This window comes from Zalophus californianus, chromosome 2, assembly GCF_009762305.2.
Source record: "Zalophus californianus isolate mZalCal1 chromosome 2, mZalCal1.pri.v2, whole genome shotgun sequence".
NCBI classification, from domain to species: domain Eukaryota; kingdom Metazoa; phylum Chordata; class Mammalia; order Carnivora; family Otariidae; genus Zalophus; species Zalophus californianus.
In genome coordinates, this window is record NC_045596.1 from 41,306,145 (window position 1) to 41,321,251 (window position 15,107).

Sequence of the window (15,107 nt, forward strand, 5' to 3'; positions counted from 1 at the left end):
TGCTCACGCTCTCTAATAAGTAAATAAAATCTTAAAAAAAAAAAAAGAAAGAAACTTAACTTGGCTACCTCACATACTTCTCAGCTAGGAACACCAAACTGTGTATGCCAGGTAATACAAAAGAGTTTGTTAGATGCCTATTAGATGGCGAAAAGTCTTTGACTACATGATGTGCCCTCATTATCAGGAAAGGGAAAAACATTGTATCCTGCTGATGATTACAAAAGTTTTGCCACACACACCATCAGCACTGTGTCTACCATCAACATTTCAGTCTGAAATCACAGCTTCTTCCTCCTTTTGTCCCCTCTGGGCTTGCCCCACCCTAGCCTTGTCTCTGATTGGAACGTGATGCTCTTCTCTCACCCCTGCTCACCAGCAGGAATCGTTCTTAACATCTCAGACCCAGAGAGGCCTAAGTCACCTGCCCGATGTCCGGAAAGCGACAAAGTGGCAGGGTCAACATTGGAACCCGAGACCTTGGATACCAGGCACTTTCCACTACATCGTTTGGACTCCAGGGCTAGTGGAAAAACCAGGGGCACTAGAAGAAAATAGTAGTAAAAGGGTCAGGCCCTGGGTTAAGCACTAGACATTAATGATTCCATTTCAGCCCCACAATGCCCCAGGGAGGGAGGTTCTCTTGTCATCCCCACGCTATGGGTGACAAGCAGAGTCTCTAAGAGTGGCAACAATGGCAACTCTCACACCCAACCAACAGCGGTATGGAACATCCAACCAGATCTCCTCCACAGGCTAACCTACCTCCCAAGGAAGCTGACCAACCTGTAATCTACAAACCAGTTGAACAGTGTTCCTCCAGGGGCGCCTGGCAGGCTCAGTTGGTAAAGCATGCGACACTTGATCTTGGGGTCGTGAGTTCGAGACCCACGGTGGACACAGAGATTACTTAAAAAAAAAAAAAAAAGTGTTCCTCTAAAATAGCCAGTTATTTGAACCACCATAAAGAACCTCTTATCTGAGCCAATGCCTCCCCCAAGCTATAACCATGAATCCCAGAGGGAGGTGAGATCATCTTAGGTGGCACAAGTATGAACACTTTTAACTCCAGCAATTATGTGGTTTTTTTTGTGGAGGTATAATTGACATACAGCATTATATTAGTTTCAGGTGTACAACATAATGATTTGATATTTGCATCTATAGCAATTATGTTTTTGATATGCCTTAGAAAAGCATATAACTAGCTCATCAAACCCATTACTTCACAGATGTCTTAGCACAAAACGAGGCCAAATTAAAAGAAGTTGAACAGATCTAAGGAAAACTACTACTACATTCAAGTGGTTCAAAGACGTAGGGAAAACTTGGGAATAAAAAGACAGAGTGAAGGTTGGGAATAAAAGAAACTGCAGCATACAATAAACACGAGTTCTGAACGTCACTTTTTTGTTTTTATTTGCCCTCCTCTCTGTATACCATGCTGCCTCTCGCAGGTGGATAGGGCAGTACCCCAAGAGATAAAGCACCCTGAAATGCTGCATTTAAATGGCAGTGTCCTTTGGTGGCTTAACCTGGGGTTGACCACAGGCCTGGTCTGTCCTGAATAAATCGGATTACGCCTACGGGAGATCAGTAATACCCAATAACTATTTGGAGTACATCCCCCCACACTTTAAAAAGAGTCTGACTTGGGAAATAAATCAGAGAGCCTCCCTACCGTCCTATCATCTGCTACAGTGCGGAGCTGAGTGGGAGAGAGCTGTGGGCCTCTCTCCAGCCCCATTCCTCCCCCTACCACAAACCAGTGAGAAGGGAATGCCCCCTTCCCAGCACGTGCAGTCAGAACCACACCACAGGTGAATTTTGCCTCCATCCTGCTCAACCTCCCCCACCCCCCATCCCACTCCTCTCAAAATGCCCACTAAACGTAGACAGCAGGTCAAAATGAAAGCAGAATTCCAGCAAACCAGTGATTCTCAGATGTCAGTGTGCTGCCCTTCATGGTGTTTGGTGAATCTGTAAACTACCTGAACTTATTAGTAGCTTTCCCTAAATCTGTTCAATTTCTTTTAACAATAGCTTTGTGCTTTGAGCAAACTGAAGGAAACCATTAATTCCCTAAAAGAATGAGAATTACAAAACGTAATGGGTGTGAAAGCATCACCGTTCACAAAATGCTTCCATAGGCAGTACAATCTCCTTAGATTCTTCCCAAAAATGCTGTGAGAAAGGTATTTTATCATCTGCCTCTTTGTGTTATAAAGAGATGAGGAAACAGGCTTCGAGATCTACCAAGCAGGATTCCAAATCCCAAACTCTTGTCCACTTTAAAGCTGTAGGGAAGAAAGAAATCGGGTTTCTTTTTTTTCCCCCTAGGGACTTGCTGTTCTAACTGTGCTCCCCAAGCCAGAAGAATCTGGCCATGCTAGAAATGCAAAATCTTGGCCCCACTCCAGACCTACCGAAACAGACTCTGCATTTTAACAAGATCCCCAGGTAATTCCTGTGGACAGTGAAACCCGAGGAGCACTGCCTTCCTGCACGGCAATTCTTCCATTCTAGCAAGCTACAGCTCTTCACTCAGTTCTCCAATAATCATTTGTCGAGCACCTCGCACAGATGTGCCAGGCCCTGTGCTGAATGCTGAGAAATCAGCAGCAAAGAAGTTAAACACAGCTCTTGTCCTTGCGGAGCTGCCCGTCTAACACAGTGGTTTCTCAGCTTCTTCGGATGCTTATCGAAATCAGCTGTGGCACTTAAAAAAAAAATCGCAGGTGCCTAAAACCCACCGGAGACCTACCTACAGCCTGTCCACCCTGGGACGAGGGCCACAGAAGCTGCACATCAAAAAAAGCTCCGACTCATGCAACCATGTTGGGGAGCCATGTGGCCAACACCCGGGAAAGCTGCAGAAAGGCACATCCTCTGAGCGGCTCTTCCATTTTCAAGGCCTACATCCTGGAGAAAAGAAGGCACGTGTGCAAAGAAGAACCAGAACATTCACTGCAGCACCGTTTCCAGAGAGACACACTGCCTTTCTAAAAGAACTTCAAAAAGCAACTGGGTAAACAGGAAAACTCCCTAAGCCCAGCCTTGCTGTTGCTCTCCACAGAAGAGGCCCCGACCTCGCGATGTTCACCAAAGCCAATTTCAATTCCAATTCCACGTAGCATGAACAATGTAACTTGAACAGAGAGGCGTGGCCCAATAATGTATCCCAAATTTACTTTCAACACTCAATGAATGAATGTATCTTCTCACTTCTAGTCTGTCATCTTTTTCCCTGCTCCTTCTCACCTCCTCGTTATTGTTCCCTCAACTTCTAGCTCCCATTCCTTCCCTACCCTTCTGGACTTGTTCTTCGGTCCCCCCCAGTTTTTCCCTGCATCCTCCCTTTCCCTATTTTCAGACAAAACCAACACTGCCATCCTGACTCTCAAGCCCTGGAAAACTGCTCCGGAGTCCCTGGATTAACCCCCACCCCCCAGCCCCAGAAACACACGAAAAGATGTTCAGCCTTGTTGGTAAACAGGAAAGTAAACACTTGAAATCACACCCATCAGACTGGCGAAACATCAAGGTTCACAGTATCAGGTGTCTGCCAGCCCGTGGGGCAGCTGGAGCCCCCCAGCACCGCTGGGGGGAATGCAAACTGGCATAACTGCTGTCGAGTGCAATCTGGAAATATATTAAGAGTTGAAGATGCCCATTTCCTTTGATCCAGCAATTTCTCCTCAAGGTATATACCACAGAGAAACTTCAAACATAGGCACAGGGAGACAGGTTCAAAACTGTCACGACAAACACAAAACACGGGAAACCCAAGGGCTAATCAACAATAGCATACATGGTAGCATACTTGTGATGGAATATCATAGAGCAGTGAGTAACCTAGAATTACATGCATTCTAATGGATAAATCTCAAAGTCATAATTTAAGGAAAAGCAAACTGAGGAGCTGTTCAAAATCAGAGAGCATGTTTAAAACATGAGAAAATGATAATATATCTGGGTGATGGATGTAAATGTCTATAAACACATGATAAACGTCAAGTTCGGAACAGAAGTCACTGGAGGAAGGGGGAGTGGGATGAGGAAGGGTTCACTTGTATTTGTAGTATTTTATTTCTTTACTGGATGGCGGATGGTAACACACGGGTGTTCCCTCTATCATTCTCCATATTCTTCTGTGTGCCTGAAATTTACCACCACCCAAAGAGTCCCAAGTCTAAACTACTTTAAAGCATTATCAGGCTCTGAAAGTGGCATCAGAACTGGACAGGCAGAAGACTGGACCAACAGGTGGAAGGTGAAGCTTTGAGAACCAATGGGGTTTCTTCCACACTCTTACAAATCCAGCACAAAGAACCATTCTGAAAACTGTAGTAAAATTTCATGTCGACGACTTAGGACATACCCCAAATTCTTGGCAACAATCTCGGAACAGAAACATTCCAAAAAGCTTTTAATGCCAGGGCTGACTGTTGATACAGAATTTATTTGTCTCAAAAAAGTATTTGCTCCTTCATTTTGGGGTGGCTTTTTCTCTTAAAAAGATCAACGAGGCCTTTCAAACTCTTAGATTAGCATTTGGTTTCACCACAATTGAAGATATAAGAATGTGCTTAAAATATTTAGGCCAGAAGCATTAACTAGACTAAAAGACACCAAACTCTTCCAGTCCATTTGCTTTGGGCTGGCTCCATGAGTAGGCTAGATAAAACCACCAGGAGATACCTTTCTGATGATACCACAGAATTAAACGCTATCATAGAGCCTCAAGTCATTTAAAGGAACTAGACAGCCAAGGCTGGGGAAAAAAGGGACATGTAAACTACAGACATTTCTCGTAATTGCTAAGAGGACCAAAATTGAAAACTACTTTCAATTACAACCCAAAATACCAAAATTCCACATTAGTTAAAAAATAAATAGGTTTTATTGTATGGGTGAACTGGAACGAAAAGTTGATATCTAGAAAATATTACAACCTTTCACGCTAATTGAATATTGGCATTCAACTTTGTTTTCCTCTAGGATTCCAAGGAAAAACAAGAGAAAAATCTATAGGCTAACTGTCAGGTCCTGACCCAACACAAACATCTACATATTACACCAAGAGACCAAAAGAACAGAATTTTTCTTTAAACATCAGTCCACCCCACCCCAGACTGCAATTTTTAAAATCTGACAACTATCACAGTAGACCCTCACACGACTTTAACCACTCCCAGATGACACATTAAGCTTACAGTCTCCAATTATCTTTAAGAATGGGAAGCAACAGTAACAATACTAGAGGAAGAGACAAATTATGTCTTCTCCCAAATTATAAGATATATGTACTTTTTAAATAGTTTTAGAGAATTTTTCCAACTAGTCTCAAAAATACTGCCTCCGGTGATTGACTCAGCAAGATAAAAAGATCTCTATAAAATCCTCTAGCTTTGATTCCAATTTTTACTAATTCTACCTTCCCTTACTATCAGGGAGACTTCATTTATTTAAAACAATTCAAATATGGGACTCACTGTGGTGTCCAATAATATACTGGGACTGTTCAAGGAAAACTAAAATGCTAGTATCTGGTAAATTCAACACAGTTTTAAATAAGGTAATTAGGTCCTTAATTGGTTGAGAGCCAATTATGAGAAGGAAATTTTTTTTTTACACTTTAAATATGTGACCAGTATGTATGTTAATAAAGCAGTTAAAAAAAAAAAGAAAATTATAGTGCTTGGTTCATAACATACTGTGTGGAGGAATTTCAAAGTGAAGTAGAGACAGGTCCGCCCCATCTAGGGGCTGGTTACTTCTCCTGTGGTTTGCGGTGCTGGGGAGGCCAAGGCCCACCACTCCGTCCTCACAGGACATTCTGCCTTCCACAAGACTTCCCATCTGTGTGCTGGAACCTTTGGTCAGTCAACGGTAGGTAGGTGCCACTGGCCCAAAGAAGACTGAGAGAGAAAGTGACCCCACTGGCCGTAGACCACCCCCTCCGCCCCCACCCTGGGTGCACCCTCTTCTGAGAAATCCTCAAAGCCTATATCCTTCCATGAACTTCTGACAGCAGCAACCTCAGGGATGGACTGTAGATCAGCTCGCTGACCTCTAGACAACTTGGTCCCTCCCTCTTCATCAGACTTTTCACAAACGGCCTTGACTTGATCTTTCAGATGCTTGCCCCATCTTGTGAAGGAGATTTTTTTTATAAAGACTCTAAGAAATGCTGTTCACTAAGAAGCTTTGGACAACCCCTCAAAAATGTATCAACTTTACAAGGTGAGAAAGACTAGGGTCCCAAGAAATACAACAATCTGTCCAAAGTTACCATAACACACATGCTTCACTGCACAGACAGCCCCTGGGATACAGATGCCAGGTCAAAGTTACATTGACTAGAATCACGTCCTCATACAAAAAAAATAAACTATGGTCAAATGCAAATCATATTAAAGAAATGTCCTGCTGTGTTCATCGGTCTTTTCACTGCATTGCTTCTGAGATTCTGTTCAACCTTTATCTGTGCAGATAACACATCATATTTAAATTGTTTAGTCTTTACCAATGTTACGCCCACAAAGTTAAGAAGCTGCTGAGCTCCTTGGGGATCGGGACTCGCCCCATTCTTTTATGAGGTACCTACACATGGTATATGCCAACCATAACATAGCAGGTCCTCAACAAATGGTCGCTTACGGGAACAAAAACGTAGTCTATCTGACACACAGATTTTCTCGATGGTACATCTTACAGTGCTATTAAATGAACTGAAAATTTGATGATTCAGACCAATTTGCATTGGTACAAGTCACATTTCTAGAGGACACGTTTGGTTTCTCCTATAGCAAATGCTTCCCCTTCAGAAAATTTCTCAAGCTCTTCAAACTGGGGAGGGGACTTTCCATTTGTAGGGTCATAAAAATACATAAGAAGTTAAATCCATTGATCTGGACAAAAATCAGATTATCAACAAGGAACATTTCCTCATGCTTGGTAGCAGCTAGTACATTTTACAAATTACAACACACTAGCCAAACAAGCTTTACTATCTCTGAAGCACACACGCTGTGTGGCTAAGCTGACACAAGCAAGCTGATCAAGAATCACTGTGGCAGGAGTTCACATGAACATAAAACTCAAACAAATAGGAACTAGCATTAAACTTCCAGTGGACAATAAAACTTCAGTGCGTAAGGCGACCAGCAGAGGGATGTGGATATTTTCCAACACCCCTGTATCTAGAACAGGCAGGAGAAGTGTGAGGGAAAGAGAAGGTGCTCATTCCTCAATCACATAAAGGATTTGCTACAAGTTTTGTTTCTGCTCTGCTGGGTCCTTCCCTGTCTGGTAGAGGAAACAAATCTGCTTTTCAAAGCCAGGTTTTGGTTTGTTCAAGTCTTACCTGGGAGGACGGTATCTTTTAACACCCTTTCTGGACACATCAGCCTGTTTAAAATATGCCAAACAAGCTGCTTAAAAGAAAATGTCACTTGCTCTTACTACAACTACGCAAACCAGCTAGGCCCTAATCACGTTAGGAGTGGAAAGGACCAATCAGAGCCCCAGAGAGGAACGAAACAGTAAACAGAGATTCAGACAAGACCTACCTGGAAACAATTCATCATCCAGTGAAGAATCTAAAGAGGGGTCTGGTGAAAATGTACATTGATCAGGTGAAAAGACAGCAGACTCCTCATCACCAAGCCTTCTCTTGTGGGAAGTGAGACGGGGAGGGGCAGGGGTGACCTGAGCAGTCTTTTATAAGGGGCGGGGTTAAGGATTCACATCCCAGCCTCTGTATACTGCCTTTCGGCTTGGTTTGCATAAATGAACTTTGCATAAGTGAACGTGGGCTTGTTTATATTAGTGGCTGCTTCCAAGAGCGTATCATCTTCATCGTTCTTTAAACCACTGGAAGGTGACATAATAATGAGAAAGATGTTAATAATAACAGCTAGCCCTCCCCGAGTTCTTGCTATGTGCTAGGCCCTGCAGTGCAGGAGCTCATTTAATACAACAGCCTAATGATATCTGTCACCCCCTTTTTCTAGGTAAGGAAACTAAGACAGCAACTCGTTCCAGGACAAAAAGCTGGTACATGTTAGAACCAGAACTTGCACTTGCTCAAGACACAGTGTACAAATACGAACAGAAAACTCCCTACTTAGAAATTATCAGCTCCTCACTTCACCCGGATGTCGAGCCTAACTCTGGTGCCTTTTCAGGGACTCCACATGAGGTGTCAACTCTGCAGACCCAGTAGTGATGCCTCCCCTGCAGCCTGCCTCCCTGAGTTTTACTGGAATCTGGTTGTGACATCCTGCCCAGGTGTGCCAAGAAGCCCCAGCCGCACTGGCGGGGGCGGGGAGCTGGACGCTGGCTTCCTCTTGGGACATGTAAGCTCTCAAGTTCCCAGGCTACTTCACTACAGCGAGGCGTCAGCACATACAGGCAGGAGAGGAACACCACCAAGAGCTGGGACCATGCCTCACCGCCCTGTAAGCCTGAGGCCACACAGCAGGCAAGCAGGAGGATTAGACCTGCTCTGGTTTCCCGGTGCCCCTCAGGAACTGGTCTTAGCATAGAGAGACAGCGAGAAGAAAGGCATCACCTTCTCACTGCACCAAGCCAGCGTTAATGCCACTCGACAGGAAGGAGCAGGAGACCTGTCTCTGTGTGGAGAAGGAAGGAAAGGAGAGGAAATGGAACGGCTCCAGGAGCCACCCACCACATCTAACTGGTCCTGCAGCTCTCACTCTGGGAAGCCCCAGCCACCGCGGCAGCAATGGCCAACGGTGCTGAAAACTGAAGCCCGCGCCACTGGGTCTTGATGCCACCCCTGAGCTAACACAGGGCTCCTTTGCCGCCGGGTGTTAATCGTGCAGGAGAATGTGGGACAGAAGATTTAAAAAGCTGTGGTGATGGGGGAAGGGCAGCCAGATCACCTTACCCTAAGGCTTCTCAATCAAGCCTTCTCAGATTCCCTTTAGGGGCCTGTATTATTAGCTTCAAGGAAGGTTTTCCCCAAACTGGCATTAAATGAACACGTGTTCCAGCTGGGGGAGTAGCCCTTTGATGAAGGGGAAGGGCACCCTGGAGAGTGATGGCAAGGCACACACTCACCCTGCACGGGAGGGCAACTGCCTTATTCCAGGGGGCAAGCTAACCTTCCTAAAGCTCTGGCAAGCCGGGGTGCCTGCAGGGTGCACCCTGGGAACCCAAGGGCTAGAGGCTCTTCCTGCAAAAACTGAAAAGGAAGGGAGAGCAATGGGAGAAACCCAAGTTTAACTGAGCACCACATCACGGACCCAGACCCAGCAGAGCCCCATGATGTCCCCTTGCTTTGACCACGCTCAGACCAGCCTCTGAGGGGTCTACAGCAGATCAGGCAAGATAACTGGAGACCTCCTCCACGCCCAAAGACGGCCCCACCTTCAGGGCCTCCAAATGTTACTGCCAAATAACCTTGTCCCTCTTTCACAGGTGGGGAAATTGAGGCATCCAAAACAAATTACCGTGCTTCCCAAACCAGGGAGAAGTTCACTTCTCTAACCACAATTTTGCACTTCCTTACAGCTTTATTACATTTCAAATTTCTCTAGATACACCGATTGCCTTTAATATAGTTTAAGGAGTGAACTCAAAATGAGACGAGGGCAGTCAGGGAGACCGGTAGGGCTTTATCTACCGCAAGGGCAGGATGGGTGCCCCCCATCCCGAGCTTATCGCCCTCCCCCCCCGCAGACGCTTCCACCGCAGCCCGAGGGCGGAGGCAAGGCAGCGCGGCCAGGCACTGGCGGGCGAGCTCTCGGGTCCCGGGGCTGGGAGGGGGGCGGGGGATCGGGCCCCTCCCCGGGCCGCCCCGGGGGCTGCGGCCCGCCCGCCGAGCGCGGGGGCCAGGAACTTCTGGCCACGCTGCGCGAACCCCGCCGCCCCCCGCCCCCACCCCGGCGCCCGGCGGGTGTGCGGCTCGGGCTTCCCTTTCTTCGCCTCGCCGAGCCTCGGGCACGACCCCCGAGGCGGCGGCGGCCGCCACTCACCATATTACAGATGGAGGCGATGTTTCGGACAGTCATTAGTCTAAAGGTTGCAGCGATCCCGCACCGCCATCTTTATAAGGTGAAAACAGGACTGTCCATGGTGGAGCGCTCGCGGGGAGGCCGGGCGGCGGGGCGGCGGCGGCGGCGGCGGCGGCGGCGGCGGCGGGGAGGCGGCCTGGGGTCCGGCTTGCAGTTTGGCTGGGAGAGGGAGGCCGGGAGGGAGGGAGGAGGGAGGGAGGGAGGAGGAGGAGGAGGAGGTGGAGGAGGCGGGGAGGGCGGGGAAGGCGGGGAGGCGGGAGGGAGAGCTGAGGGGCGGGGAGTGGCGGAGCGAGGGAGCCTGGGCCGCGGCCGGCGGCGCGGGGAGGAGGGGCGGCCCGAGCGCGCCGCGTGCAGCCCGCGCTCAGAGCTCTCCCGCCGCGCGCCCGGCCCCGCCCCGTCCCCGCCGCTCCTGCGCCCGTGCCCCCGGGCTCCCGCCCCCGCCCCCCCGGCCCGGCCTTTCTCGTCGCCTCTTTATTTCCTGCTTCACCCTCTTTGGGCTGGAGCGCCGGGCCAGGCCCTCTCTCGCGTGACTGCAGCAGCCGCGCCTCGCGGGTCCCCCGGACCGACCCCGACGCGGTGGCGCCGGCGGCCAGGGGCCCGAGGGAACCAGGGACGGCCTTGGACGCTGGATGACTCGAGGGGCCGCGCCTCCTGCGGCCCGCGGGCTGGGGAAGGCGGGCGCCGCGGAGAGGGCCGGCGGGGACGCGAGGCCGTTTCCCGTCTAAGCTTTTTCCTTCCAGCAGCTTGTCCCCCAGCAGCCCCGGGTTTTGCATTTGGGGCGAGTGAAGAAGGCAAGGGGCAGGATGACTACGTCCAACTTTTAGTTTCTCCCCGTGGTTCCAGCCAGATGGCACCGGCGGGGACCCAAGAAGTAAATGCGGTCAGGACATGGGGTTGTTGGAAAGCCCTGGCCAGCGGCGGGCCGCCTGCCTGGTAGAGGGCGCCGGGAGGAGAGAGGAATCTGGGTTTGGGCGGAGGCCAGCAACGGCGCGCTCGGGCAATTTGTGACATTAGCAGGTACAAAAGAGAAGTCTGGGTTCGGGGTGAGGACTAGAGACTGTCCAAGGAGGGATTTGAATCCGGATAGACCGAGAACCAAACTTTTCCGCATCGATAAAACAAACCTCTCTCGCGGACCTAACGTCTTTAGGTTTTGAGAAGGGTGCAGCATCGGTTTAGACACATTTCCTGCATAAAAGGTCGTGGCTTCTGGCTCAAAGCGCGAATCTACACGGTTTAGCCAATTTGTTCACCGGAAGTGGAGAAGCCAGTTCCTGAATGTGAAACAATTCTACAAAGTTGCAGTTCAGTGCTTTCAACAGAGGTCCTACCGTACAAGTGGAACCCGTGATAATTCTTATTAAACCGATATATTTAATGATAAATTGAATTAGAAGAGAAACTAATATAATTGAAGGTAGCTTTTTTTCTAACCAAGGCTAACATACTGGGAAATACATAAATACTACCTTACTTATGAAGTGTTATTCGTGTCACATATGCGGGCCATTGATAGCTGATATCTGCAGAACTGGGGTGTAAAGAAAAGACAACTGCTGAGTGACGTTCTCCAGTATCATGGTGACTCTATGTTTCAGTGGATTTAAGGAGTAATACACCTGCTTATAAAGTCATTCAGCCAACATCTTTCCAAAAAGATATTGATGGGTAATAAACTATGATTTCTTAACACTGTCAATCATGACGTTCTTTACATTCATGACCTTCAATTGCCACCATAACATCAGATGATTATTGTCTTTTGCAGATGGGTAAAAGAAGGCTTAGAGGGTCAGGTGTCCTACCTCCACAGCGTCAGCCACGTGTTAACTAATGAAGTGGGTCTGCTAAGCAGGAGCGTAGAGGACAGCAAGACACCCAATATGGCCGGTGGGATAACAGGTCTAGAGTGGTTTTAAGACTTGAAGAAAGTCACAAAACAAGTTCAGGAGCAAACTTGAGTCTAAAACTCGGGCCTCAGGACTCAATTTCACAGACATTCCATTCTACAGGCATTAATCCAAAGCCTTCAATGATATGGAAATTTGATGCCATAATAGAGTTCAGTATTTCTGCCAATATCGGCACAGTGGCTTGCAAAGTCCAGAGGACCAAAAACACCACTGACAATGAAAATTGAACATCATCTGATTACTGAGTGCTATGCTGGGCGCGGTGGCGCGCGCCTGTAGTCCCAGCGACTCGGGAAGCTGAGGCAGGAGGATCGCTTGAGCCCGGGAGTTCTGGGCTGTAGCGCGCTATTTCGATAGGGTGTCCGCACTAAGTTCGGCATCAATATGGTGACCTCCCAGGTGCGGGGGACCACCAGGTTGCCTAAGGAGGGGTGAACCGGCCCAGGTCGGAAACGGAGCCGGTCAAAACTCCCGTGCTGATTACTGAGTGCTACATCAGCATGTTCAAAGGATCTTTTGCATGCCTTCTAACAGCCTATTGCCTAAAACCGAAGTGGTCAATATAGACAAACACCCAGATTGAAACTCAGGCAGTGAATTACATACACAACAAATCAATGAACACCGCAGATCTTGTCAGACTCATGAATAATTAAATACATTTTTACCCTACCACAAGGTTAGTGTTCACAGGTCTAAACTGGAAAAGGCATCAGTTGAAGAATAAGCCTAGCCTCAGCTTCACTCAGTGAGGAAACATTTGGAGGAAATAAGAGGTAGTCATAAAAATGTTGACAAGTTAATGGGAGAACGTGGAGGAAAAGTATTTCACACATACGGGCCAGCTAGTGTAAAGGTATAGCGTCAAAACTGAGAAAAGTAGACAAATGGTAGGATGGGATACAGGCTAGCACTGAACAGCCTAAATAAATTTGAGGGAAGCAGTCACTCCAGGTGTTACACCCCTTGCTCCACAGTGTGGTCCGTGAACCCGTAGCATTGGCCTCACCAGCGAGGCTGTTCGAAGTGCAGACTCTATAAGGTCCCACCCGAGACCTACTGAATGAGACTCTGCATGTAAAGTATGAGGAGCACTGCCCCAGCCAACCGCTTGTGGTGGAAGTCTCAGTTTTGGCCTGCCTGGTTTCTAGATTCTACTTTGGGCAACTTCCCCATTTTCAGAACCTAGGGTTCAAGTACGGCTGACCCTGCCTTCTGGTTCCAGAGGAAGGCATGTGATCCAGGCTTGGCCAATGAGAGCACCGCTCATGGCCCAGCCACAGTGATTGATTCAACAAGGAGAACGTAATATAAGCTGAGCCAATGAGAGTCCACGGGGGGGCATTTAGAGAAACAAGTACTCCTCTCCTCGTGTTTGCTGAAGTGATAGGATAAAATCTAGAGCTTCCATATTTCCACGGCCTGAGATCCAAGCCAACGTGGAAAAATGGAAATGAGGAATGGAAGAGAGATCCTAACAACATCATTCATATACTTGCTGCCAGATCTATACTCTGGACTTTTCAGCAACTCAAGCCAGTAAAGTCCTTGTTTTCTTGGGCCAGTTCAAATTGAGTGTCTGCTACTCGCAATTGAAAGAATCCTAGTAACCAGTGTCTTCCTGTCCCCCAAATTAATTAGGTTTAGTCTGAGCTCATGATGTCTACTTTTCCTATCTTCTCTACAAACTAAACCAATATTTGAATTCCTTCAGATCTGCCTCCTCCGTGAGGCCTTCCAGATTCCTTCCCCCCACCCACCACCACCTCTGATGAACCACTATATCCAGGTGCTTCCATACTCTCCCCTCCGTTGCTACCAATTTCATGTCTTTCCCTCTCCCACCACCCCTCTTTGCTTGGTTTACGGTACTCAGCCTTCAGACAAACCAAGAAAAACTGAGATGTCCTTGTTACATGTTCTTATAACACCATCCAGCCGCCCTTCACGGACCTTGTAAATATGTCTATGCCATATCTTACACAGCATGGAGGCAGGTGAGTGGATGGTTATAAGAATGAACCCTGGATCCAGACTGTGTGGACCAGCTCTCTGAACTTGGGCAAGTTTCTTAACCTCTCTGTGCTGCAATTTCTGTCTCTAGAAAATGAAGATAGTAAGAGTACCCCTCATAGAATGTGCCTGCATTAATTTATGTAAAGTATTGAAAATATTCCTGGCATACACTAGCCGCTATATAGAATAGCTGCTATTATTATGCCAGTGATTATTTGATTAATGTCTGAGTCTCAACCCTTACCCGACATAAGACTGAGAGCCAGTCCTGTTTTCACTCACCATTTTACACCTGAAGAAAAACACAAGGGCACCTGGGTGGCTCAGTCAGTTAAGCATCTGCCTTCAGCTCAGGTCATGATCCCAGGGTCCTGGGATTGAGCCCCCGCATCAGGCTCCTGCTCAGCGGGGAGCTTGCTTCTCCCTCTCCCTGCTGCCCGCTCTGCTTGTGCTCTCTCTCTCTGTCAAATAAATAAAATAGAAAGAAAGAAAGAAAAAGAAAGAAAAGAAAAAAAGCCTTATCCATAGGAGGAGCCAAGAGAGTGAATATTAAATTGTGGGATACTTGCCTCTCTCCAAGTGGCCTGGAAGTTCCTGGAGGGAAAGAAGCTTGTCTTGTGCATTTGTAAAAGTCTCATCCGGTTTCAGGCCCTGTGCCTGGCACATTCTTTCCTTTCCTTTTTTTTCCTCATTGCCAAATAGGTTATTGCAGCTCATTTGATATGCAAATGCTAGTAAACATTTGGCCGTCCTTGGGGAAAATATTTTGCTGGCTGTAGAGTTTGCTCCTGAAATGGTTTCTGTGGATTATATTTCAATTCTGTAAGGAACTTTATGGCAGCCTTTTTCCTTTTCTTTTTCTTTCTTTTTTTTTTTTTTTTAAGATTTTATTTATTTGCCAGAGAGCAAGAATGCAAGCACAAGCAGGGGGAGCTGCAGGCCAGGGGAGAGGGAGAAGCAGGCCTCCCGCCGAGCAGGGAGCCTGATGCGGGACTCAATCCCAGGACCCCGGGATCATGACCTGAGCCAGAGGCAGAAGCTTAACCGACTGAGCCACCCAGGCGCCCCATCCTCTTTCCTTTTCATCGTGTATCAGACACCTGTTTACTAAAGACATACTTTGTGCCAAAAG

At 47.6% G+C, this 15,107-nt stretch overlaps 1 protein-coding gene and 2 long non-coding RNA genes across 5 annotated transcripts in view; 1 reads left to right on the plus strand and 2 right to left on the minus strand.

Annotated features, from left to right (window-relative positions):
- The window catches only part of USP46 (ubiquitin specific peptidase 46), a 53,307-nt gene extending 43,103 nt beyond the window's left edge, over nt 1-10,204 (minus strand). Inside the window, exons 1-2 of one of the 3 annotated variants that reach the window (XM_027598170.2) lie at nt 10,008-10,200; nt 7,575-7,878 (exon numbers count right to left, since the gene is read on the minus strand). In XM_027598170.2, coding sequence (XP_027453971.1) covers nt 7,575-7,592 — 18 coding nt within the window. In that variant the 5' untranslated portion in view covers nt 7,593-7,878; nt 10,008-10,200. Of the gene's footprint in view, nt 1-7,574; nt 7,879-10,007 lie in introns of all 3 variants that reach the window. The other 2 variants (XM_027598169.2, XM_027598173.2) reach the window with 2 other exon arrangements.
- Nucleotides 9,864-15,107, plus strand: part of LOC113924393 — a 36,514-nt gene continuing 31,270 nt past the window's right edge. The window contains exon 1 of the long non-coding RNA XR_003520656.1: nt 9,864-10,086. This is a non-coding gene — a long non-coding RNA (uncharacterized LOC113924393). The remainder of the gene's footprint in view (nt 10,087-15,107) is intronic.
- Nucleotides 14,545-15,107, minus strand: part of LOC113924394 — a 39,764-nt gene continuing 39,201 nt past the window's right edge. The window contains exon 3 of the long non-coding RNA XR_003520658.2: nt 14,545-14,775. This is a non-coding gene — a long non-coding RNA (uncharacterized LOC113924394). The remainder of the gene's footprint in view (nt 14,776-15,107) is intronic.